The sequence below is a fragment of the Haemaphysalis longicornis genome, unplaced genomic scaffold, assembly GCF_048455015.1.
Source record: "Haemaphysalis longicornis isolate Haplotype H1 unplaced genomic scaffold, Haemaphysalis longicornis Haplotype H1 scaffold_4, whole genome shotgun sequence".
Taxonomy (NCBI): domain Eukaryota; kingdom Metazoa; phylum Arthropoda; class Arachnida; order Ixodida; family Ixodidae; genus Haemaphysalis; species Haemaphysalis longicornis.
In genome coordinates, this window is record NW_027526361.1 from 79061911 (window position 1) to 79087697 (window position 25787).

The 25787-nt window shown below is 45.3% G+C and overlaps 1 protein-coding gene across 1 annotated transcript; it reads left to right on the forward strand.

The window, feature by feature from the left end:
* The first annotated feature begins 5849 nt into the window (after positions 1-5849).
* On the forward strand, positions 5850-25206 carry LOC144178938 (solute carrier family 2, facilitated glucose transporter member 8-like). Its single transcript, XM_077707094.1, has 3 exons — positions 5850-6076; positions 17050-17301; positions 23736-25206. Exons 1-3 carry the CDS (start codon positions 6007-6009, stop codon positions 24929-24931), a joined length of 1518 nt encoding a protein of 505 aa, XP_077563220.1. The 5' UTR covers positions 5850-6006; the 3' UTR covers positions 24932-25206.
* Positions 25207-25787: the final 581 nt, after the last annotated feature.

Here is a 25787-nt window from a genome sequence, read left to right on the forward strand (position 1 = left end):
TGCTCGACAGCTATCGAGATCGCAGGCGATCGTTTATTTCACTGCGTGATGGCGTCGGCGTAGATACACCGGCTCGCGGAGGGAGCTGCGACAGCGATATTGTTTCTTCACTAGCGACGGCTGAATGAAAGCCACCGGAGCGAAGAAACAAAAGGTGAATATTGCTTGGTCCTCGATACTGAGCCCGCGCTGCAGGCGGCCAAGTTCGTCCTAGAGCTCGAAGCAAGCACATGGCAGTCTCCGAGAGGCGGAAATGCTTTTGTAGGCATTTTTTCGAATCCGTCTACATTACTTCTCAACCGCCTGTTCCGCCGGCGAGCCAAAAACAAGGCGATAAATGGAAAATTCATGATTCACATTCGCCTTTTCAAATTCAAATCGTTTGCTCCCGAGAAGCCGTGAACTAGCTCCACCGCGCGTACGTTAAGTCACATCCGGTTCGCTTTTAACCAATCAAGACTCGCTCAAATCAGACACTTTTGAAACGGACACAGAAGGGACAAATCATGAGAATACCGGCCCTGCAGCGCTACGCCAAGGTCAACTCCGGGCCGTTTTCGTGGAAAAAGTCGGCTCCCTGGGCTGCCGGAGTGACACGGTCTCGCGCGAACGTCATCGACACGCTGGAGATAAGATCTGTGGCCTTTAGAACAGGGCCGGATCTGTTTACAACAGCGCCCGCCTGCGATAGAGCGACCGGAGACAAAAGCGAAACTCACCGGCGCACACCTGGTGATGGTCCGGGGCGAATTGACATCCTTTCGCGGTCCGCACTGAAGTATGAGGAATCGAAGCCGTTTTCCATGTCTCTGCTGCTAGGATCATGCACAGATTCAAGCTCAGATACACCGGAATTTGTCGAAATTCACCGTTCGCGCGAAGCATCGGCGGGCGGCGGCGACGCCATAACTTAAACCACGTAAGCCACGTAAGGTCGACACCCCGCCGGCGAAGGACATTTAAAAATGCCCCCCCCCCTCTACCCCCGCATCGGAAAAACAAAACTCCAAAGCAAAACTGATAAAATACTTTCCCTTTTACCATTTCAATTGCGTTAGCGGTCCAAAATTACGCGCTCGAAAAGCGCCAAAATTGGAATTTGTATTCATCGATATCATGCTATCGATAGGAACAGGCGCGGTCACGAATGTTTAAGGTCGTGTGTGGAACCATTCATAGAGAAAAGTTCGGAAATTTTTCTGCGTGATTTTTAAGAAGCAACGCCTTCACTTATCGTATTAACTTTTTCCCATTTCTAACTAGCCCATTGTACCCATAGAATGACGGTCTTGCCGAAAACCAAGCTCAAATATATATATTTGCCCAACCTGGGAATGTAGCATGTATGAGGTATCGGGAGGCAGCTGGACTGCCCCAGTTAGATATATGAGGTGGAATGTTGCAGCATTTCATGTATCTGCAGGATACATACAGGGCTGCAGAGCTTTTCAGTGATGCGTGTAAACTTTCACTGCGGTGTCTTGGGTTGCGCATGAATTTCAAAGCAGGTAGAACCATGAATTTAAAGACAAGTATTTTTACGGCAGAAGCATATGGCATTTTTATGGTTGTAAGTCACATAGTTGAACATCATAGTCTTATGTCCATTATCTATACAGATTCGCTGAGCATCGTCCGTACACTGTCATCCGGAAAGCCATGAAAAAACCAAGTCGTTAAACTTGTCTTCAAATTACTTATGCTAGCTTATTCTTCAAACCTTGAGGTGACTGTGTGTTGGGTACCAGGCCCCTCTGGAATCGGTGTAAATGAACTGGCGCATGAAATTTCCGCCAGTGCTGCACTCCGAAACACAGCATACATAATAACAGTACCTTACACAGACCTCAAGCCCCACATCCGACAGCAACTCCGTAAAATACGGCAAGGAGACTGCAGCGAACAGACACACAAACTACATGTTATAAAACCACACTTGGGGCAATACACTACTGACTCGCACAACAGACCCATTGATGTTATTTTAGCTAGGTCACGGATAGGTCACACTCATGTAACACACTAGCACCTGCTTACTGAATTTCCACTACCCCAGTGCAGCAGATGTGGGAAGGGACTACATGAGACGCATCCTCATTCAATGCAAGGCACTCGACATTACACGACACAAACCCTTCAGAGAACTCTACAGACAACATATATATTCCATTACATCCGTCATACTTGAGACGATGCCATGTTTCTGTTCAGCGCACCTTAAAGTTTCTGTGAGAGATTCACTTCCTATAGCTTCTCTCATACCACCCATAATTTTACCCCTGGTCCTATACACAAGCCACCGTATTTATCTTTTAACCACTCTTGGTCTTCATTCTGGCCCTTTACACCAGCCGTGCTCATCACCATTAATTAATTTTATTCGTGTTCACTCTAACCAATTTTAATAGCCGCCTATTCATCAAAACACTTTCTTGGCGCTCTTTGACCTAGTTGGCCTTGCGCCCCTAACATATAAACATCATTATCATTAGATACCCGAGGTGGCAGTCATTCGTGTAGTTCATGGTGCCTGCTGTGGCATTTTGGATGTGAATTTGTGATCAACCAGGCCATCATCCGGTCACTTCCGAAGTGCTCCCAGACGAGGAGGTATGACTGAATCTAACGCTGGAAATCTCCATTTCGTCTAGGTAGGGTAATTGTTTCGAGCTAAATGTACCTGCTGTATTAGCGCTTACATAGACACCGCAGCCCTTTCAACAGTGCACGTTTTATTTGCAGTCGGAAAGCATAATAAACTTGAGAAAACATTTACGAATACAGAAGATTTTATGCCTGACGTGGTCTGCTTTCTGATAGCGCTGCTCAGAAAGACAAATAATCAATCTTGAAAGCGGCCACTGTCGTTTTCTTTTGCATTGGAGACTGTTTTAGTGTTCAGCCTGCGACAGTAGGAAAAATTGTGGACTTTTTTTCGCCGCCTCTTATATAATACCTTTCCTGCAACTCCTAAGGAAAGAACGACTTTTTGTCACTGCAACAACATTGATAATTTTTACATATAACGTGCAAGGTAAATATAACTGGTAGCGAAGCTTCCATAGAAGCCCATACGTTCAGAAAATGGCGGCTCTTAAGCTACTCATGGGGCTTAGCGCCATCTGTGTGAGGAGGGAACACTTCCGGCGGAACAAAAAATAAACAGGATGTGACGCAAGATCCGGTCCAAAAGTGACGTCATTTTGGTGGTATTAGCGGGAAATTTGACTTCAAAATAGCCTTAGCAGGACTTTGATCGCTGAGGGCTCATGTCATTGCCGTCTGACGCAAGTTGGCGAGCCCTTGGCGTGTGTGCTTCAAGTCAACGCCAGCTTATACTCGTGACTAGAGAAACGCACTTTAGCATACTGTCGTATGATTCGCCTCGGTGGTTATAAAAGCATCTTGCATCTTCTCTGAACCTTTATTCTGTATTCATGCCTTCCACTGCTGTATAAAAGCAATCGGTGGTTTATTTTGATTGCAGCGGGTGGCAAACGTACACCCCAACCCCCACCGACCGGAATTTTTTTTCTGCCTTGGGATACAGAGCCCAAAATGACACTTGACCACTCTCCCCGTCCCCCCTTTATATAAGAAACGTGCCCACTCCTTTCCCCGATACCAATTTCTACCAACGCCACTGCTGGGTTTAATTGCGTAGCACATACGCAGGTTGCGTGCGTGCCTTAAGTATAGATCAAGGTTATATAATGCTTGCTCAGTTTGTGTACATCTAAGAGAAGAAATAACGCATAGTCATGCTATATAATCAAGACATTTGCATTTTATTCCAGGATAAACATAAAACAAATTTACCACACTGCACAAAATCAGCACGTATACAATAAGTACAAAATGTTTGTAGGCACTACATGCATTATGATTTTCCTTACGCGCCGAAAACTGGAGTTCACCCGTAACACATAGCATTATGAGCAATAAAAGCGTCAACAGCAGAACTACTTCGAAACAAGAGAAAAGAACTAGGCACTGCACCTTGACGTAGAAAACAGGGCCGCAGGAATGCCGATTCACGAAAGTGCAGCGAGCACACTGCAGCTGTCCCGGCGTCTTATCAAGTAGACAAGGGTTTCTACAGAAGTTCACTCAGCATTCACGCCTGCAATTTCCTGGTTGCATTATTAGGCAAGTGTTGCAACAGATAAGTAAAAAGAGGAAAAATGGATCAATGCAAACGAAAGCGACGGCAGTATGTAAAAGCACATAGCAGGAAAGATCTGGCAGCAGCGCAGCACGGAGCAGCACAACACAGTACTGCGATGGAAATAATGCTTGCGCATACAAGTGCGGGAAGCAACGAGCACTACAAGCGTTGTAATGCAATAGAGAAGACACTGAGATAGACAATTAAAGCGACTCGTTTAAATTCGAGTGGTACTACGCCGAGAAGTCCTAGAGTAATTGATACAACTTGCTCCGAGCCAGCCTGAGGTGAAATCAAGAGATAACTGTGACATAACAAAGCTTTAGACCCATTTTTTTTCGAAGCACCACCACGTCCCCTTACACAACCCCCGTGCACATATTAACAGTACAATAGTTTCGCGTTACCTGTGGAAATGAGAGGAAAATGGTGCAGTAAAACGCCAGGTGTACGGGAGCTGCTGTTGCAACTTGTACAGCACATCGTTTCTGTAGGTACCGACGAAATCGCTCCGCTCCAACCGTTGGCAGCATCGCCTCGTAGTTCACCGTGCCTGCCGGGCACGGTACTACACGTGTTCACCGACGATACAACGCACCTCGCAACTCCACGCACAGCAAAATTAAGTGCACACCAAATTAACAAGGAAAAACGAATGCAAATGCGCACCACCAAAACACGCGAGGGGCGTTTCCTAGCAGACGAACTTTAGGAGCGCCTTTCTGATCACTACAAGGACTGCATCACAAAGCAATGACATGTGCCATTCTTCAGAGGGCGCTACAAAAAAAAGGTTTGTGAGAATGAACAGCATTTTCATAAATTATTTACACATTGTGCCTAAATAAATGTGGTTCAGAAATAAATATTGTTCGTAAAATAAAAATGTTCTTTTATTGTTGAACAAAACTTGGTTTTTTGTTACTAGTGTTTGTTCCCTCCTCACCAAGTCGCGCTTCAATCGCCACTCCCATAAGCCCCCATGCTGATGTCGCTGGCAATAGGTTCTGAACCGCTTTTTGCCCGAACCTTCGCTACCATTTATATTTACCTTGTAACGTGTGCGTATCGTGCATGTATGAGGGCGCTGTGTGTGTTGCTGCACTTGTAATTTCACGCTTTGTGTGCTGGAATACGCTCAGCGCTTGTGAACATAATCCACGTCCTTATCAATTCCTTGATAAACAGAGTTAGTATTCAGTTTTTCGGATTATGTCTTTATAAAAATGGTTGCATGTGCCTTGTGAAGCGTCACTCAAGTGTGTTGCTCTTTTGCAACAACAAAATTTCTATATTTGTGATGTTTTCTGAAGTCTTCTGGCGTATAATTCTGCTTCCAAAACACATTCTGCTCAAAATGTCAAGACCGAAAGAACGGTTAGTGGCTTCGAAACGAATGCCGTGAAGTTTCAGCCCCAGATAGTGCAACAAAGTGTGCTCATGGTTAAAATTCTCGTGGCCGAATTCGCATCGACGGGTTTGCAAAACCAATGCAGCTGCTCTCGCCCTTGCATGTACTAGGATTTAAGGGAAATATTTCATGAAAACTGCCTTCTTTCCTATCGCTTTCGACTGGGTTACGAGGAGAACGCGCACCTTTTATCTTTTGAGACAACTTAGCTAGGCACTTATCGCCGCAATTTGGTTGGGATTACCCGACTGGTGCGACAAGAGTAAGTATAAAGATAACCGTAGCGCGCCATCTTCAAGGATGGGTCAAGCTATTCGGCTGGACGGCGCTCAGTATCTCTGGATCGCCCGCCTTCACAATGCGTCGCTTCCGCGTCACTGTCGCCTAAAGCATTGCATTTCGACGTCGAAGACAGCAGCGGCCAACAATGGGAACCACAGATTGCGAACTCAAAGCACTTTCGCCAAACCAGGGCATCGACGTCCCCTTCGAAAAAGGTAACTACGTTAAACTACTAGCAAGGTTTTCTTAAAGCTTTTCAGCTTTCGGCTACACTGTGGTAGTTACCGTGGGTTCGTTATGCAGGCGAATGAGATATATAGGAGTGAAAGAGAAGTCATGGCACTGACATGTCGAATTGGTCACGACAGTTGGAGCAAGTATTGAGATACTGGGTCACGAACACGGGATCATGCTTGTCGTAATTTTCACGCTGACAAAATGTAAAAATACTGTGTCAATTCCTGGGGATCTTGTAAGAAAGGTAATTTCTTCTGGTTAGTGCACACAGAAAACTGGCACTAGAATTGGGACCTGTCCATATTTTCGAGAAACATTTTATAGCGCGTGTTTCTGCAGATCAGATATTTGTGTAATTCTGTTGAGAAGTATTTTATCACTCGGTAAGAAAAAAATTGACGCGTGGTTTGGCAGCGCCGAAAAAACGGAACGACATTCGAACGCCACACATATTCCTGTGAAAGGCATGGTCCAATACCCTGTCGCTGTTGTGTGTAGATCTGTGTGTACCTTTCTAGACTTTGGAATACGCACGTTATGCAGATTAAGGGCAGAAATTTATTGTTATTGACCCCCCTTGTGCTTGCGCGTAAGTAATTGGTCAATTGGATCACTGAATGCTTAGTACATGCCCCAGCACTGCGTTTAGCAAGGTATGCTGAACCAGCATACATATCTCTTTTTAAAATGTTGCCTAATACCGACGGCGCGTGCGTTCAACAATGTGGGCATTTATCGCTGTGCTAGAATAACAACCGCAATGGCCATGTGCGGGCCGAATCAATGGCATTGAGTGAAGTTTTGAGATGCTACGGTGTAAATCTGTACCCGGAGCTTCAAAATCGACGAATACAATGGGCACTTTTTCGTGAGGGTACCACTTGACCATGTTAAACCTCTAAGCGGGACGCTGGCCAAACGTGCTGTGTTTAACGTTGCGTAATCTTGAAGTTCAGCCTGACGACAAGCCAAGAAACGTCATAATCACTGAAAATGGAGCTGATTCTGCCTGTTGATGATATTAGATTTCAGGTGTGACGCTGGCTCTAGCTTAGGGCCGTCACACTTTTATTTCGCCCCCTCCGTGTACGGTGCAACAACATTTGCGCAACAGAGCTATAACAACGAATATCTCGAAAGCGCCACAGGCTTCGCCACATTTTTCTTCCGTAGAATCAGCCGAAGCAGGCTGACGGGGCTTTCGCGTCTAAATATCTGCGCTGTGAGCGGGGTAAAAGATACAAAGCTTCGGAGTAAAGAATTTTGATTGCACGGAGTTGATTGGCCCAAACTCAGTGACTATTCAACTGAGCCAATCAGTCCAGGTTTTCTAGGCCTTGAATTAGGAATCTAACTTCTGAAAAGATAATTAGGCGATACCAGAAAACCTCAGACAGCCCAAGTACATTTTAATTGCACTAATGGAGCGTGTTCGCCGGCCTCCTGAAATAATCCGCCGTGGTGGCTCAGTGGCTAAGGCGTTGTGCTGCTGAGCACGAGGACGCGGGTTCGATTCCCGGCCGCGGCGGCCGCTTTTCTGATGGACGCGGAAAGCAAAAGCTCCAGGTGCCGTCAGAAGTACTAATTTGAGCACGGGTGCTGTGGCCCATAGTTTCTTAGTAAGTATACTAGACTGTAAGTATACTAGTATAGTAGGTATACTGTGCCCCGTAAGCCATGTCGTCGTGGGGGTTCATGGGAAGACCCCCCTTTCTGGCTTAGGCTTGGCATGAAAGTTGGATACTTAAGCGGTTTTCGGGATTTGCTTTCTTCGCTATGCATTAACACGTTTACGAGCTACAAGGAAGCCGGAATCCTCCGGTTTCTGTGCTACCCGTGTTCGGTGAAACAGCAGGCAATGCGTGATCGCAACTGACGTTGCCCATGCCGCGGTCGAAGGACGCATGAATGAGCGGGTAATATGCCGCCGCGAAATTTGTAGCCGACGAAAAGAAGAAACAAAACGTCCTTCGACGAAGACAAGATACGGCAGATACGGGCGCTTGTATGCGTCCTATCTTGTCATTGTCGACGACTGTTTAACACCACGTTTTCATTTTTTTAAACTAGCCGGCGGTCGCGGTGCACCGGTTCACCACGAAGGCAACGCTTTCATAGGCACGCTCAAAAAACTTTCGAGACTCTTTAAACAACTTATTATTTTAAATAATGGTAAAATAAATAAAATCACAGTCTCTAATGAGTTGCCCCCAGATATTAACATTGTTCGTAACTACAACCTTGGCCTGCGGAATAGCGGGCACAACCGTTCCGGCAAAAATACGCTTTACTTCTTTTTTCCTCAGTTTTAAAACAACCTGTTTTTATTTTCCACTCAAATAATTGGACACTATTCTTCGCGTTTTTTGTGGCATTTTGTTTAAATTTGCGGTCACTAAAACGTTTCAATCCAAGCCAATGCTGAAACTAAGGCGAGCGCGATCTATAATGGCGGTTCATGACGACGCAGACGACCTTGAAATGAGCCGCATAGACGATAGCGCCAGATTCCTCTCTAGTGTATACTGTAAGAAACTCTATGGCCTCAGCAATGGCGCTTATAGCAGAGGCGGTATCTGGCAGCGTTGGCCCCCACTTCTAGCCCACGCAAGCTGCTGGATCGAGAAACGTCGCAATCGTAAGAATCTAGAGTGACAATTTTTCTTTTTTAATATTTTTAGGAGGGTCTGCTATCAGTGCCATCACCGAGGCCAGTATGCTGCTAATGCTCGAAGCCGAGTTAAAATGAGGTGGTTGAGAAGTATAGATGGGCTATGACCGTCGGCAGGCGCGCATGCGTGTTCTGCTCCTTTAGTTTACCGCCGGTGCATCTACACGGCACTCGTATGCGGTTCCATAGAGTTTCTTACAGTATACACTAGAGAGGAATCTGGGGCTAGCGTCTATGCGGCTCACTTCAAGGTCGTCTGTGTCGTCATGGGCCGCCATTATACATCACGCTCGCCTTAGTTTCATCACTGGCTTGGATTCAAACGTTTTAGTGACCGCAAATTTCAACAAAATGCCACAAGAAACGCGAAGAATTGTGTGCAATTATGTAAGTGGAAAATAAAAACAGGCTGTTTTAAAACTAAGGAAAAAAGAAGTAAAGCGTATTTTTGCCGGAACGGTTGTGCCTGCTATTCCGCAGGCCAAGGTTGTAGTTACGAACAATGTTAATATTTGGGGGGTAACTCATTAAAGACTGTGGTTTTATTTATTTTACCATTATTTCAAATAATATGTTATTTGAAGAGTCTCGAAAGTTTTTTGAGCGTGCCTATGAAAACGTTGCCTTCGTGGTGAACCGGTGCACCGCGACCGCCGGCTAGTTTAACAAAAAAAATGAAAACGTGGCGTTAAACAGTCGTCGACGATGACAAGATAGGACGCATACAAGCGCCCGTATCTGCCGTATCTTGTCTTCGTCGAATGACGTTTTGTTATTTTTTTCGTCGGCTACAAATTTCGCGGCGGCATATTACCCGCTCAGTCGTGCTTCCTTCGACTGCGGCATGGGCAACGTCAGTTGCGATCACGCACTGCCTGCTGTTTCACTGAACACGGCTACCACAGAAACGGGGGGATTTCGGCCTCCTTGTAGCTCGTAAACGTGTTAATGCATAGTGAAGAAAGCAAATCCCCAAAACCGCTTAAGAACCCAATTTTCATGCCAAGTCCAAGCCAAAAAGGGGGGTCTTCCCATGAACTCCCACGACGACATGGCTTACGGGGCACAGTTTCCACTCTAGTATACTTACTAAGAAACTCTATGGCTGAGGCTGCTATGCTGAGAATGATTCTCGAAGTCACGTTAAAAGACGGGGGTTGATAAGTATACATGGGCTATCACCGTTGGCAGGCGTGCCGGCATGTTCTGCTCCTTTCGTTTATCGCCGGTGTATCTACACGGCGCTCCTGTGCGGTTCGGCCACAGCTCCCGTTCTCCAATTACTTGTGACGCCACCTGTACGAAATTTCGGCGCAAGTTAGAGATCCCCAGGTGGTCAAAAGTAATCCGGATCCCTCCACTACGGCGCGTCTCATCGCCTGCGTTGCGTCTGCCCTTTAAACCCTATATAATCAAATCAAAAATCAATCCTGAAATACTATGTGAAGAGCGAAACGGTGGTAGTACTTCAGATTTCACGAGAAACTTCGTCAAACTGCCGCTAGGCAGTTGTGTAGGATATGTGGAACTACTACAACACGGACGGGTCACGATAAAAAGATGGATTAAATGAACCGGGTCACGTTCTGGTCGGTGTGTTGTGTTGATGGCAGCAGAACGTTTTGAAATGAAAGAACTGAGTGGCTCATTGAGTATAAAAGCCGGTGTTGCCAACACGGCACCGTTGACCCCCAAATTCGAGCGATAAATTTCCATTTACTGTGGCGTGTTGAATAGCGTGTACCTATCAATAAAGATAAAAGGAATTCGTGGCTCGTTGCTTCATAGCATGTGACTATAGCTGTGGATAGCTACGCGGATCTGATAGCCATGAATGTCTAACCGTAGAAAACTACTGAATTACGCGAAGGAATCAAAGTAAGAAACAAGATATATCAAATTTGCTGCAATCTCGTTTACCCGAAGATTAAACGGCGTTAAAGCATTACCGCAACTAGCTTACGAAACTGCTTCAATCAGCGAGGACCAAGCATCGCTCCACTTATCCTGATGTAAGCTGCGGCCGATTGAACGTGTTGTCGTTCAGAGTCCAGAATAAACACAACAATACATCAAGGTCATTAGAATCTCAGAATTGCAAGTAAACGCAAAGGCTGCGGCGACTTAGGGTTGGACGATGCATTTAATAATTTTTTTTCACCGTCACGGTAACAAGGCAAGATGAGCTTTTTCTGATGCTTGCAAATACATACGAAATAATACGAAATACGAAATAATCAAAATTACTTTGGAAAGTACAGTCTGGTTTCTTTTTATGCCCATGCTGCAAAAGTCTTCGCAAAACCTTAAAAGTTTAGGATTTCACGGCGCTTTGATAAATATTCTTTTTAAATCCTACCAATCGGTTCTGATCAAAATAGATCAGTCGAATTTGCATTACTGGAACAAAAGGATTTTCGAAAGAAAAGCTATTCACGGTATTTTCGTTTATTTTTGTCATGCCTTTTATACATAAATTCGAAATTCTTTTCGAATAATTATGAATATATGAAACTTCGGCTGAAGTGCTCTGACTTTTGCGATCTTGCTTACCAAACAAAGGGCGTAAAAACTATTTCTCTTTATGTATCAAGATGGTATTTTGTGGAGTTGCGAGGACCGTATACTACGTCATTTGTTATCAATCCTTTACTTGAGGGTTGCAAGGTGTAGATGAGTTGAGAGCGGATGGCTTGGTAGGGTTTGGTGCACTGCCTGGAGCACAATAATATTGTGAATATCATCCACGTAACCGAGCACAACACTTATGCTGGTTATAATAAAGGTATTTTTGTCGGGCTATGCTATTCACGCGCACTTATAATTACGTGCACTGGTACAATTAAAAGGCAGATATAAGGGCCACAGCGAATTTTTTGCGTATAAGAAAAAAGAACTGTCGTTTTCAGGCCAAGAGATAACGTGCTCGAATCCCACCATTTGATAGTCTAAATGAGTGCGTGATTGTAGGTTTTAACGCGCCGACGCAACGCAGGCGATGAGGCGCGCTGTAGTGGAGGGCTCTGGCGTAATTTTGACCACCTGTGGTAGTGGAAATGCTCGTGGACATAAAACTCTTGAACATTTCGGATGTGTGCGGGCAATTTTTTGTGCGGCATGATATCAGCTCATTTGTTAACATTTGAAATGTCCACGTACTATTTTTTCACTGGCTTGACGTGAGATAATAACGTCTAATATCTTGGAAACAAAGCAGCCCAAGTAACCCGTACAACCAGCTGATTTAGTCGTTAAATAAGCGTTAAAAATGAAAAAAAAAACTGCTATCAATATCAATCATTTAGGTCAAGGAACAAAAACAAAATTCCAATCATTCGATAAACTACTGCTCAAACACTAAGAAAGTCATCCAAGATAAATATGTCAACGTACTTTAAATACTGCGTACGTATTAGTAATTATAACTCAGTTTCACATAACCACACAGCGGCAAAAATCCGCCGATATGGACTGGCCATTATATTCTGCTTCAATATAGGCACAAAGACCGGCAGCACAGCGTAAAAGATAACATCATGCTAGTGTTCCCTTTGCTCACTAGCTGTGTGCGGATGGCTCTGCTGAGGGTTACTAAGCGGTGTACCGGCGAAGTAAAAAGACAATAAGAAGAAAACGAGGGCAAGAAAAACTCTCCAAGCACACCACGCCTGCAAAGCCTCCTGTTGCAAAAGGGTTATTAGCAGGGCGAGTTGCTGTGATAAAAAATTAACACCAGTGCAGAAAAGGTGCTTGTAGAAAAGGAGGCAAGACGTCCGTCTTGCTGGCCTAAATTGCCCCCCTGTCTTCTCTCAGTGTTGCTGATGTGAGTTTGCCTTGTTGTCGTGCAATCTCGGACAGTCATGTGGCCGAGTTTTTTCACAATGCACAGGATAAACTAATTCACGCACCCAACTATAAAATTTCTGCAAATGACGATGGCGGGTGTGCGATTTGACCGAAAAGTGTGTTTTGCCCTGCAGGGTATAACGCAAATCAACGATTACGTTGCATATTGGAAAAAGTGTTTCAGGATCAAATGGTATGCCCGTAGCTGTCATTCTCCGAATGTGCTTTGTTGGCAGCATTTATTTGTCCCTAGAGTGCATTGCGGTCAATGTAAACGACAGGATTGCGTTAACGTTACTTTTAAAGTCATGTAATGGCATAATAAAATAGGAAGAAAGAGGGCCCCCAGCGAATTTTATACGTACAATAAAAAAACTGCCGTTTTCAGCCATAAAGAGAGGTACTTCAATAGGACCATATGATAGCGATCAATGCATGTGGAATTCAAACTGTTGAAGAATTCAAATGTGTGGGTACCATGCTTCGCCAAAAAGGTCGTGGTATAGCATAAAGCCTTGTTGCAAAAACGATAGTTAAGGCACCAGGTATAATCGGCAGGCTTAGATGTTAGTCAGGCGGCAAAAAGAGAACTGGTGATAACTTATTTTCTTTAAATCGGCCGACAAGACCAACAAATAAAGACTTCCACCATAAATCAACTTGTGGCACACTCAGATACCGACCGGCTCTCGACTATAGGCCTGATAGGGTCGGGTGGTCGGTCGAAGCAAGAAAAGGCATACTTACCTCGTGCCTGGGCCTTGTTTATCCCCAAGGACGACCCCCCAGTGCGAGGCGCGGGCATTTAACTGCCTTTGCGTTTACCGTGGCCACTACCCCAACCTGGGACAGATGAGGATGCAAATTGCCTAAATACGGTTCAACGCAACAGAGGGCGCCACGGCATCAGCAAACGCGCGATTGCTCCTCCCACCGGCGCTTCTCCGGCCCCCAATCAGCGCGCGCCGTGTGGCAAAAGAGAGACAATCTTTTAATACACTTATACACTGCCTGCTTCGCCCCTCCCCAGTGTCCACGTTTGTGGAGATGACACGGGGTTTTTGTATTTTCGTCACTCTCATTTTATACTCTGAATATCGATAAGATAGGCTGAATCCACAGAATATTACTATCAAGCAAGTTGGCGCTAGACGAGCGCGCATGCGATAAAAAACGCGCTATACGTTTTTGTCCAATGTTCTGTTGGCATTGCATGCTTATTCGTAAACGCAAGCTTTATTTTCACAGCGTTGGGCAGTATCGGAAAGATTCAGTGGTCGTTGGTTATATAGAACCATTTTTCTGATTGAAGCTTCCTTGTTTGAACGGGTTTCCCGTGCAAATGAGTAGGAGACATCTTTGCGTGAAAATGTACTCGACGGCTTCCTCTTTCGCCTTCTTGATTCAAGGTCCTAATAGCGTGATTCTGAGTCCAGGCTGGAAGTTATACTCAAGGGGCTATGTCTGGAATAAATTACTCAACAAATCTTATTACCAGAACCAGAAGAGTGTTTGAGGAGTGCTTGCCACTTATTTGTGGGGAATTGGATGCATAGCGAAGTGATTTGCAAGATTTTCCTCTACACAGAGTATGCGGAGTTATGGCAAACAACCAACGAAAAAATATGTTAGAAGCAGTTACTGAAACATGTATGTTTAGCTGCGAAACCTGTTGAACTTCATGGGCATCCAGAAGCCGACAAGGCGTGGAAATGTACCGCAGTAAAATGTCTATGGTGTTTGTGAGGTGTACCCAGAGACGCCAGTTGTGTTTGAACAACTTGCAGGACTTACAGAGAAAAGAATAAAATGAGATAACTGCATCCTGTTGTTGTGTGTTGTTTATTGGTGTAAGCACTGCTTGACCAAACAGCGCCCAAGATAAGTTCAAGCTTGCGTTCACTTGGGAAGAAGGCTTTGCTCCTTGTTGCTAAGCACGGTACTGGAGAAGTAAAACAACAACAACAACAAAGACAACCAGAAAGGCACTTCTACCCTTTAAGCATACCTCGTCTATATACAAAGCCTTGTTTTGTTTCCGAAGGGTGATTGACCGCGAGAGTCTATTGCTGTCAAGGAAAATCAACAACAGTGCAAAAAAAGATGATTGTATGAGAGAAGCTGGCAAGACGCTCCCCTTACAGGACAAAATTGCCCCCATATGCTTTTCGCTGTTGGTACGAGTGCCTTGTTGTCATAGTAAAAATTTATAACCTAACAACTTGTCAGAATAATAATAATGGTATGAAGTGTTAATATTTTTAAAAATGTTGTTATTAGGCAAGCAATGTTCTCTTGACCACTGTTTAGACCATTTCCTGAACTGGGTTCATTTGAAGCTCATATATGAAAACATTGCTTCAAAGGCTTGGTTCTTGCGTCATTCATAAAATTTAATGAACATTGCTTGACACATGTATGAAATAATGTATTTAGGTACAGGCGGGGACTTAATATTCCGGACCACGCGAGCGCGTGGCAAAAGCCACCAATGCGCACTCTGGAGGCCTGGAGCCTGTTGTCGAGACCATCGCGGCGCGCATGCACGTCCTTTTTTACTCGCAGGCACGCTGATCTTCTAGCTTCCTGCAGCGGCACTGCGATGGTCACTGAAGCACCGAAGAGCGACGCCTTTGTAGCATTACTTTCATCCCGATGACACATTGGCGGCCTAATGTGACTATTGCGCCTGCTTTGGCACAAACACTCATCGCATCCTGATAAATGCTTACGCGGAATTTTTTTTTTTCTGTTTTGTGCTTTATCCTTTATACGGGGTGAGACGAGCTGCTTCTGAGCGGCATCGCCAAGTGAAGCTTGTATGAAACAGAATCGCAGGGTGCCGTGCTATCGACAACGAAATGTCGGCGAGATGAATCGCGAGCATTTATTCGTTGTCTTTATTTTGTGTGCTACATGACCACTGAACTTATCTTTCAGCCCGATTTATGCTGCCGCTAAAGTAGGCACTTTGCCAGATTTGTAAAAGAAATTATTTTTGTTGTTGTTCTATCCTTACTTAAAATTGTTCTAGAGAAATATAGTCCTATGTATTTTCTCTTCGCTCTGTGCCCTTCGGTATTTGTCAAAGTGGCACCTCGGGTCCCCATCGAAGAACGTCGTCATATTCACGTAGAGCCTCCCGAATTTATTTGGCATTAAGTAGCGGGTCTTCAACCACCACTGCAGCAAAAATCAGCTTGTCCTTCTCTTCTGTTTTCAACCTTGACCTTCAGCCCTGCTGGCCATCTGCAAGCCGGCCTTCTTAATCCCTGTATACATGACCTGCTCGGGCAACATCCCTGGACCTATTAGTAAGCCCGCAAATTTCCCTTTGAGGAATGCCTACTATAAGTAGCGAACAATCTTAGGACGTTCTGCGATTGGAACCCGATGTGCTATTTTGACGAATGCTAGCTTGCAGAGCGAACAGGCAATTAAATAAGTATCTCTTTGGATCATTTTTAAGTAAGGAAGTAGACAGCAAAAAGCGACATCGAGATGATTTTTTTAATGCATTTGAAAATTGCCTAATTATCGGCAGCGGAAAGTGAGCTGAAATACAAGTTCAGTAATTGAGTAGTATACACAGTAAACAAACTGAATAAAGGTTCGCGATTCATCTCACTGGCATTTTGTTTTCGATATATCGCAGCAGCGCCCTGTGATTGTACTTCACACACGGTTCATTTTACGACACCGTTCGAAAGCCCTCAGCGTGTATGCACGATAAAGTACAAAGAGCAAAATACCAAATAAAACAATCCCCGTAAACATTTATCCGAACGCGAGCAGCACTTGCGCCAAAGCCAGCGCAATCGTCATAATAGGCCGCAAATGTCTCATCAGGATAAAAGAAAGGCTGCAGAAACGTCGCTCTGCGGTGCTTCAGTGACCATCGCAGCACCGCTGCAGGAAGCGAGAAAATCAACGTGCCAGCGAGTAAAAAAGGGCGCGCATGCGCACCGCGCCGGTCTCGACAACAGGCGCCACGCCTCCAGAGTGTGCATCGGTGGATTTCGCCACGCGCTCGCGTGGTCCGGAATATTAGGTCCCCGCCTGTACATTTGTTTTTGCCGAAAAACAGTCGTTGTGTCAGCAAAGGCTTGACACGTCGTGTTAAACGTGAAAGAGATGTTAGCCAGTTTTGCTTTTCAGATATTTGATAGAAAACTTGGGTTACACGTTTGACATGTTGCAACGAATTGGACGTGAAATAAAATTTCAAATTTAACGTTTCAAATTCTTCCGTTGAACATACAACACTTCAAATTAGTTTTGAAATAATTGATGCTTTTGATGATTGCAGCTATGTATTTTAAAGAGACAGGAAATAAAGTGAGTACGGTTGCATTTGCATATGCATATGTAGCTCGTACGAGGCTATGTGCTTGAAAGCTGAGTTCTAGTGATCTTGCTCCGTGCTGTCCACAGCCAATGATGTTCTGCAGAGACCTCCGGAAGGGGAATACGCCGCCGAACAGCGCCTCCTTGCTCCTGCCAGCGTGCGGCTGTACTTCGCAGTGTTCACGGCCTACTTGGCTTCGCTGAGCTTCGGTGCAGCATGTACCTACTCTTCCCCTACCTTAGAAGAATTGAGGCTGGCGATGAACTTTGCGCCAGAAGACAGCAGCTGGTTTGGGTCACTGCTGAAATGCGGCTCTATTTTCGGCGGTGTACTCGGGGGTACGTATACCATGTAGCAAATATTTATTGCCGTCTACTTTAGTTTTTTTTCGTGACTTTTTTTTTAGTTTTTTTCGTGAACTGACTGACAGACTGACTGACTGGACTGACTGACTGATTTTGCAAAGTCCAGCCAAATCTGTTACACCTAGAGACTTGAAATTTTGGGAGTGCATTCGTGTCATGACGTAGGGGCTCACTAAGGGGGGATTTTCAGAAATTGCACTCCTAAACAAAGAAAAGGGGAAATAGTGTTTTCATAAATTCGTCATTATCTCGCTCACCCGTTCGTATGTCCATGCTATTTGCTGGTCTGTGTAGCCCTTACGAATATCTAAAAAGTAGTTTTACGGTTTTCCCCTTAACGGCACTGTTGGGCCGATTCTTCATTTCAGAATAAAAAAGGGTGCTTGAATGATTCCTCAATAAACGTTTCACTGATTGAGTTATCCGAATGGGTTGTGCTAATGATTGTTACAAATACAAATGCACAAAACCAGTGTTAAGGACTTCGCCCGGCGATGCCGGTAAAAGGGCGGAAAGAATTCTTTTAGATGTCATGCATAATGACCCGAAAAGCCCGAAGAGGAGATATGAACGCCTAGCCGAACTGCTAATTCAAATGGCTTCAAAGTTCATGAGCACATTCTCATTATGGTGTAGGACCTCAATATTGCTGAAATCGTAAAGAGTTACACACGGGGGAGAGTGAACAGCGCTTAAATAGTTTTTTTTTTAATTTTTGTATAGCAGGCCAGTTGTGTTATTGAAATTGTTTTTGTTAATATAGTTTGCTTAGGGTATTTAAACACTGTTTCACAAGATTTTTCGAAAGCCCCGCCACAAAATGGGCGCTCAGAATTTTGGGAAAATTACCTGTTTTAACTAACTACTTAATAACTAAACAGTCAGCTGGTACTAAAACCTGCTCTGACGCAATCACTGGTCTGTGTCATCATAAATTAACTTTTTCTTTGGCGCTGTTTGCCCTTGTTGGCCTTGCGCCATTAAACCCAAACCGTCATCATCATAACTCAGTCACTGGGAACCCCGAATTATTTCGTTAAATCGGGAACTTCGTGCAATCGCTACTGCCATATTACAAGCAGCTGATTCCGTAATTTTGATGTCTAAAGGAGGCGCATCCCAGCAGCTAACGTGACATCGTAACTGCGGCTGCCGCGGCGCTCGCCTGCGAACATTTAGCCATGCGCTAAAAGTCCGCGGTGAAATAATAAGCCAGCCAGGGTTCACCCTGAAGTCATCGTACCCTGGCATGCGCACAAAACACCGAGGTTTTTATTCTGAGTTGCGCTGACCCTGAACGTTCCGCTGAGCGGGACGTTCTTGGCTCTCATGTCCTTGAACCACCTTAACAGGGCTTCCTTCAACTTCTTGTGTGGAGTGGGCTCGAGGTTCGTTATCTTAGATGCAATTCCAGACAAAGTGGCGTGAACAACGTCGTCCTTTTCCCTTCAATACAGTGGAAAGCGTGCTAGCCAAGACGCCGTGGTCTGCGGCAATGGGAATGCTGGGTTAATCTCGCAGAGCTCCGTAAAAAGAAAAGTGGATGTCTCGTTTTCTTCCTCTGACATGGCGTTATAATCTTTGTGGCGGTTCGACGAAATACATTCGAAATCGCTCCATTTTTAAATGTCTGTTTTGGGAAATACTTAGTTAATTTGGAATAGTGATGAATATATCTCGTTCGTTGGAAACCATAAAGGAATTGACCTGTATAGGCACCTGCGGGGTAATCCAAGTTTGTTCGTTAGATTGCGAATTTCGTAAGATTGAATTTTGACCGTATCTTCAATTCGTTTTTGCTTACAAATACAGCCACATACAGTTTTCTAAAAAAAAACAATTTCACGATTCTATCATAACACGCGTATAAGCCATTTCCAGCGAGCAGCTATGCCAGCCTTGGCCAGATGGCGTCAGAGCCGCACTCGCCAGTACTGGCATTTTCCTTTTCCGGTTTCGCAGTAGGCTCCCATTATGCGCTCGAAGTGCGTCGTAAGAAAAATGGGGTACGCACAAAGGAAAGTCATAATTTAATGTTGTGGACACAGTTGAAGTCTATGTTGGTTGTCGCGAAATGGAACAGAACATCCGCGGAAGCGCTTCAATGTACGGAAACATGCGAAGTCTGCTGCATGGCACCACCAAGCGTGATTAATTCATTCGCTGCCAACAGCTTATGTTTCCTCCATAGGCCCCGTGTGTCACACTTATTACGACAGCTAAATCAGACGAAGTAAGGAAAATCAGAGAAAAAGCTCGTTATCGATTGCAGCTGTGGCTTAGAACGTATGCTGAGTCTGCGTCCTCAGCGAGCGTCACGTACCTCACGAACGTCACTTTCGAGGACACCAGTATCTGAAATCTTGAGTGGTACACTTCGCTGCCAAGCCGTTGAAGTAGATTTTTCTAACGGTACGTTTACAGCGTAGTTCGATGCAGAGACACAACTGAGGCTGGCCGAAATGGAAGTTCGTCACTTCAACTCTCTGTAATTAAATCCTATGTTGGGTTTCAATCGGTTGCATACATGGTTATCGCAGTCAAGTCATTAAGTTACAGATAATTAAAACTTGCTGCAGCAAAGCTCATGAAAGTGAATACCAGAATACATAAGCAAAAATAAAAACAATGGACACATTCAAAAATTGTCATGTCGCGTATGCTACCAAAACAATTATGTAATGCATAATATCAAAATAAAAAATACTCACATCCGCAGCCTTTTAGTCAGGTCGGGAAATATTGGTGTGGGTTAAAAAGGCTTGATACACCAATTTGACCGTTTATAAGATCACTGTACGTGCTAAATACTATTTTGAGATTTTCGCGTGAGCGCACCCAATGTTCTTGGCCACGCATATGCGATCTTGCCGTCCAATAGTAAGCGCTATATGGCCGTTTTTTGGCAGTTTTAACATGTGTGTTTCTATTGCCGCAAGTTTACATTTACCGAACAGGCAACAGCTGATAATGCGGAACATTGATATACCAGGCAGACCTCGTCAGCTGTATAAGTTCGCTGACAATTATAACGCTGAGCGTTGCAGCTTTTTTATCGCACGTCAAGACATGAAAAATTGGAAAAGGGGTAATGTGCAACTTCCACACCCATGCAGTAATATTTTGTTTTACAGCCTTTCTTATTTATTACATACTGCGTGCACAGAAAACCATTTTAGCGCAGGCCGGAAAGGAAAGCCTTGTAAACAAGCTTTGGAACGTTGTTAATGCATGCAGAATTATGTTTTACCGCACGATGTTACTGCTCTTAAGCTTTTGTTTTGTTAGTCTCAGGGCGTGCGTAGAAATAGAAAAAATAATGCAAAGCCATCCGACAGCTTTCCTTGGACGAAACGTGTAAACAGAAAACTAGGTGACGAACGCCAATCATAACAACGTTTAATGAACGCTTATGTGGAATTTTTTGTGAAAAAGTAATCTGTGACGCGCTACTTAATTTCACAACAAGACCCCATTCATAGCAACAGTAAAAAAATTGCTATTTTATCCATCGAGCCGCGCCGGCCCTCGCCGATGCGCGCGAGCACGAGCGAAGGCCGCGGCGAGAAACTCACACTAAAGGCCAGCCATGCCAATGACGTCACGCCGGCCAGCATGGTCGCGGCCAAGGCGCCGCGCTGTAAACCGTCTGTAAAGACGTGAGCGGCATTTTTTAGCCCACACATGCCTGAACGTAGAATTCAGCTCAGTTTTCCCGCATTCGTATAGCTCTCGCCATCTATTGGGAGTTACCGCAACCACGCGCCTCCCTGTACCAGCCAATGTTGTTTATAATAAAACTCTGACTGATGAGTTCCCTTCAAACCTACTGAGATAGCACTTCGCATGGGTAAGTGGTCGTTTGAGCGCGCCATCTTGGTACAGTGTTTATTTTGGGAGAGTTCCAGTAAAACGCGTGTTCCAGCCTTTTCCCATTAACTGACGTCCATGTATTGTAGACTCCCATGTATCGACGGCGCGCGGGAGTTGCTAATTGTGTACAATTTCCTGGTGAACTGCCTAATCATGACCAGAAATACCTATGTTTTGCCTATTAGTGTCATTAGTAAAGTGGCCCACCAGGGCAACGCCGGATACTATCGCTAGTCGGTCGCTAAAGCAACGTCGTCCCGCCGCTTTACCGATGTTCCTGGACTGGTCCAGGGAACTCAACGCTGAAAATCGGGCATATAGCGCAATAAGCAACGACAGGCTCATATGCACAACTGGGTAATACCTACACAGCGGCAGTAACAATCAAAATAAAAGAACAGTCAATTTCCTTCATTGATACTGAAAATAGGAGCTACTTCTGCGGAGCACAAGTCAACAGTGCCCTCTCAACTGACAGAAAATGGTCGCGTATATGTCCCTTCTTAGCAAATGACATCGCTCACGCGTTGCGTGTTGGAACCATGGGACTCTATATCGCCGCGCCTCGACACTGCTTTTACATTGTTTTTTCGCGGCTATCGGTAAAATGAACACAAAGTGTATTACGAGTTAAAGGAATGCCGGCACTGTGGGTCATGTACTCATGTTTTGCCTGAAATATTCTGGAGGTATCCCTTGCAAATAACAGTGTGGATAAAGAGTGAGGATAAGCCATGGCAGCAGGTTCATTTGCAGCGAAGCAAGCTGACACGCGGCAAATCTTTTGCTTTCGCGGAGAGTATAGTTTACTCAAGTGACAGACAGACAGACAGACAGACAGATGGACGGACGAGACGGACGGACTATTGTTTCACAATGATGCCTCAGGAAAGTGGTTGTGGGGATAATATGCGAAAGCATTAGGTGCCCCATGAGACTAACAACCAGCCTTGCGATCCTTAGCTGGCGTTGTCTTCCACTGGTATCGGAAACAGAAGGCGTGCCCTCGGGTTCTGAAGGCTCATAACGTTTTTTTTAGATGCAGAGCATCTGATTCACTCGCCTTGTCCCTCCGGCGTCGTCGTCGTCATCGGCGTTGTCCGCCCCTCCCCCATTCTCCTCGCCGCGCCAGCTGCGCTCTCCGCCGCTCACCCCCTCTCCTCTCCGATAGGGAACACTCTCTCGCGAGGGGCATTGGATTGGATTGGCTTAGATTGGATTGGATTGGATTGGCTTGGCTTGGATTGGATTGGATTGGATTGGATTTGGATTGGATTGGATTAAAGTGGATTGTGTTGCGTCGTAGCCGCGGCACGTTGCGGCATAGCCGCGGCAGACGCGCTGGGGCCGGCGCATGTGCAGTACTCTCTCTTCCGCGGTTTCCTCTCCTTCGGGCGCGCTGCGCATATAACTGGTGTGCCGTTCTCCGGCGAAGCAACATCCACGCTTGGCTCAAACACCTAGAGTCCACGCCGCTTTACAAGTACGCCAACGTCGTCATCGACTGGGACCGGCTTACGCAGTCCCCTCAACGTTATGCGCGCTATAAAACGCGGTCCCTTCGCCGCTCCGCCTATGCGTCGCATCTACACAGGGGTTCCCGCGAGGGGAGGTGAGAGTTTTTTATAGAAGGTTCCAGTGGGGGTCTCACAGCAGTATTTAAAACTGTTCGTTCCACATGTTTCAGAGTTCGTTTTTGAGCTTCGAAACATTTGTAATATGTTATAGTATGGTGTCACGAGCAACATTTTGTAGCAAAATAAGCTAATAAATGTGCACGCGCACGTTAATCGGGTTTGGTGAAAAAGGAAGGAAAAGTTACACGCCGAAATCTGCTGCGACAGTCATGTTTAAGAGAAACATTCTTTGGCTTGGGCTAAATATTGCGGGAACTGTGTGTGTGCGCGTGTGCGGGTCCGCGTGTCTGTGCGTGTGTGTTCCTGCGTGTGTGAGTGCGTGAGGGCGAGTTTGCGTGTGCGTGAGTGACTGCTGCGCTCTGTACGCTGTTGACAGCTATTATGTTTATGTGGCATAAATATAAATCTGGTATTGCCGTGGGAAACTTCCTATGGACGCTAGATGCGCCTATCCCTGGCAGCGCGACGGAACTTTACTCTTTTTCTTTTTTGGAGACACCGGCCACGTCAGCACCTGTGCTCGTCTTATAGCATTACCTTTTATGTAATCTTATAACCTTTTTCGATGCAGTGCAATAACCTAAATGCGATCGTATAAATTGATTTTCGTAACAAACAGCCCAATGTCTGTAGTTCTTTAATAGGAAAGTGTTTGCAACGGTTATGCGCAGGTTTTTCCTTAAATACGCGCAAGAGTTTTGGTATGCGCTAAATAATGATGACATTGATAAGCCATGCCAGATGTTATTAGTTGAGAAACTTATATGTTTCTACATGCTTGCATTAGGAGGAAGCAGAGCCGGATAGTTTCGCTATCAAAACATTTGTAGTCACATTATTGCTTATACGAAAACAGTACGTTCGTGACCTGACGTCTGTCGTTTGCGTTTCTTCCAGGGCAACTCGTAAACGTGCTGGGTCGTCGTCCAACCCTCTTCATTTCCTGCGCTTGGTTTCTGGCCGGCTGGATGTGCATCATTTTCGCCCCATCCACTCTCCTACTGTTCGCCGGGAGAGCCCTTACAGGAGTAGCCGTGGGCATTGTGACCCCCGCCGTGCCGGTATTCATCTCTGAAATATGTCCCGCGCACAATCGGGGCTTACTCGTCGCAGCGAGCAACGTAGTTGTGTTTAGCGGTATGCTGCTCACATACATTCTAGGCAAGTGGCTTGGCTACAAGATTCTTGCCGTAACACTAATGATGCCGGCTGCAGCGATGATTTTCTTGCTGTTATGGACAAAAGAGTCGCCTCGGTGGCTGCTGCAAAAGGGGCGACGTGAAGCAGCGTTGCAATCGGCTCTTTTCTACCACGGACCAAACGGCAAGAAACTATTCACCGCCATCGAAGAGAGCGTTTCCAATACGGAAAGCTTTCGAATTCAGGAGCTTGCACTACCTTACATCTACAAACCTTTTCTCTACACCCTCATGGCCATGTTCATCCAGCAGTCTTCAGCCTGCGGTGTCATCGTCGTTTTTGGGAACGACATCTTCGAGGCAGCACAAACACCCATTCCTGCGTCTGATTGTGTTATTATAATGGGTGCTGTGCAAGTGCTTGTGAATGTGGTCACCATGCTCTTGGCGGACCGCGTCGGCAGGAAGATCTTGCTCCTGTCCTCAACACTTACGACTAGCTTGAGCCTGATGCTGCTGGGTTACTCCTTTTACTTGAAGCAGCATCACGAAGAGACGTTCCTGGCTTCGTATAGCTGGCTACCGCTTGCGGCGATGGTGCTGTTTTTTATAACCTTGGGAACAGGCCTCGGGCCTCTACCCTGGGTTCTGTTGGGAGAGTTGCTGCCGCTACGTGTTAAAGGATTTGCTACGGGTTTCTGCACGGCCTTCAGTTTTGGGTACACATTCCTTCTAATCAAAGAGTTCTACAGGCTGCAGGAGCTTCTGGGTGTCCCTGGTACCTACTGGCTCTTTGGCGCGCTGCTTGTCGTAGGTTTTGTGCTTTTTGCGGTGTTCCTACCGGAAACTAAGGGCAAGACGCTAGAAGAAATAGAACAACTGTTCGGAAAAAAACTGGACAAGCCCACCTGCCTCCCATTAATGAAGGAGCGTCGATGTGTTATAAGCCCTTGACCTCTGCGGAATTGAGTTGCTGTTAGTACAATTAGTTGGAACCACAGTATTAGAATTCTCGAGGCATGATAAGCATGCCTCTGTTCTCGAATTTCAACAGACGAAAACTAAGGCGCGTGGGATTTCCGAAGCATCCCCGAAAAACATATGCGAAATACTGCTCCCCCGATGCAGTGCCTTTTACACATAATCTACCCATGGAACTCGATCTTTCGCTATTTTATCATTCCGGTTCTATGAAGCACTTTTCCTAATTTCGAAGATAAGGAGCCAACTTTTACGGCGTTACCGGACGCACTCAATCAAAAATATTCTGTAATCTCAGCGGCGATAACCCAATTGTAAAGCCTGATCTCAAGAATTTAGCTAAGAATACAGTTTGTTGCTCAATGTAGAACATTCATCAAGCGTGTGGGTGGAATTCAGGGTCTACTACCCCTCTCAACTAATGAAATAATATTCCAAGCAAAACTTCACACCTATTGCCTATACAGCAGCTGCCTTGTAAACGTTGTTATTATTTTAAGTTCGTGTCCTGCCATTTACAATTAACCGAACTTCACTAAATATCTGCTATTTATCTGCTAAATATCTGCTAAATATCTGCTACTAGGTTGCACTTTCATAGGTTTTGTTATGGGGTTTTGGGATCGTATTCGAAATTTAATAAATTAGACTTCGGAGTTCTAGCAGGCCTGCGCTGTTCATCGACTTTTTATGAACCACAGTGGACACGTTGGCACGAATATGTATAGGTATTTTTTGTGTATTGCTGTTTTATTGTGACCACGTAGTTGTGGTAGTACCCGTTCAACACTGAATATAGTTCGTACAAGCCCCTAGAAATCAGTTATAA

Coding starts and splice junctions, on each gene's coding strand:
- LOC144178938 (XM_077707094.1), top strand. CDS start 6,007: ATGGGAACCACAGATTGCGAACTCAAAGCACTTTCGCCAAACCAGGGC. Junction 6,077..17,049: donor CGACGTCCCCTTCGAAAAAG/GTAACTACGTTA, acceptor TGCTGTCCACAG/CCAATGATGTTCTGCAGAGA. Junction 17,302..23,735: donor TTTCGGCGGTGTACTCGGGG/GTACGTATACCA, acceptor CGTTTCTTCCAG/GGCAACTCGTAAACGTGCTG.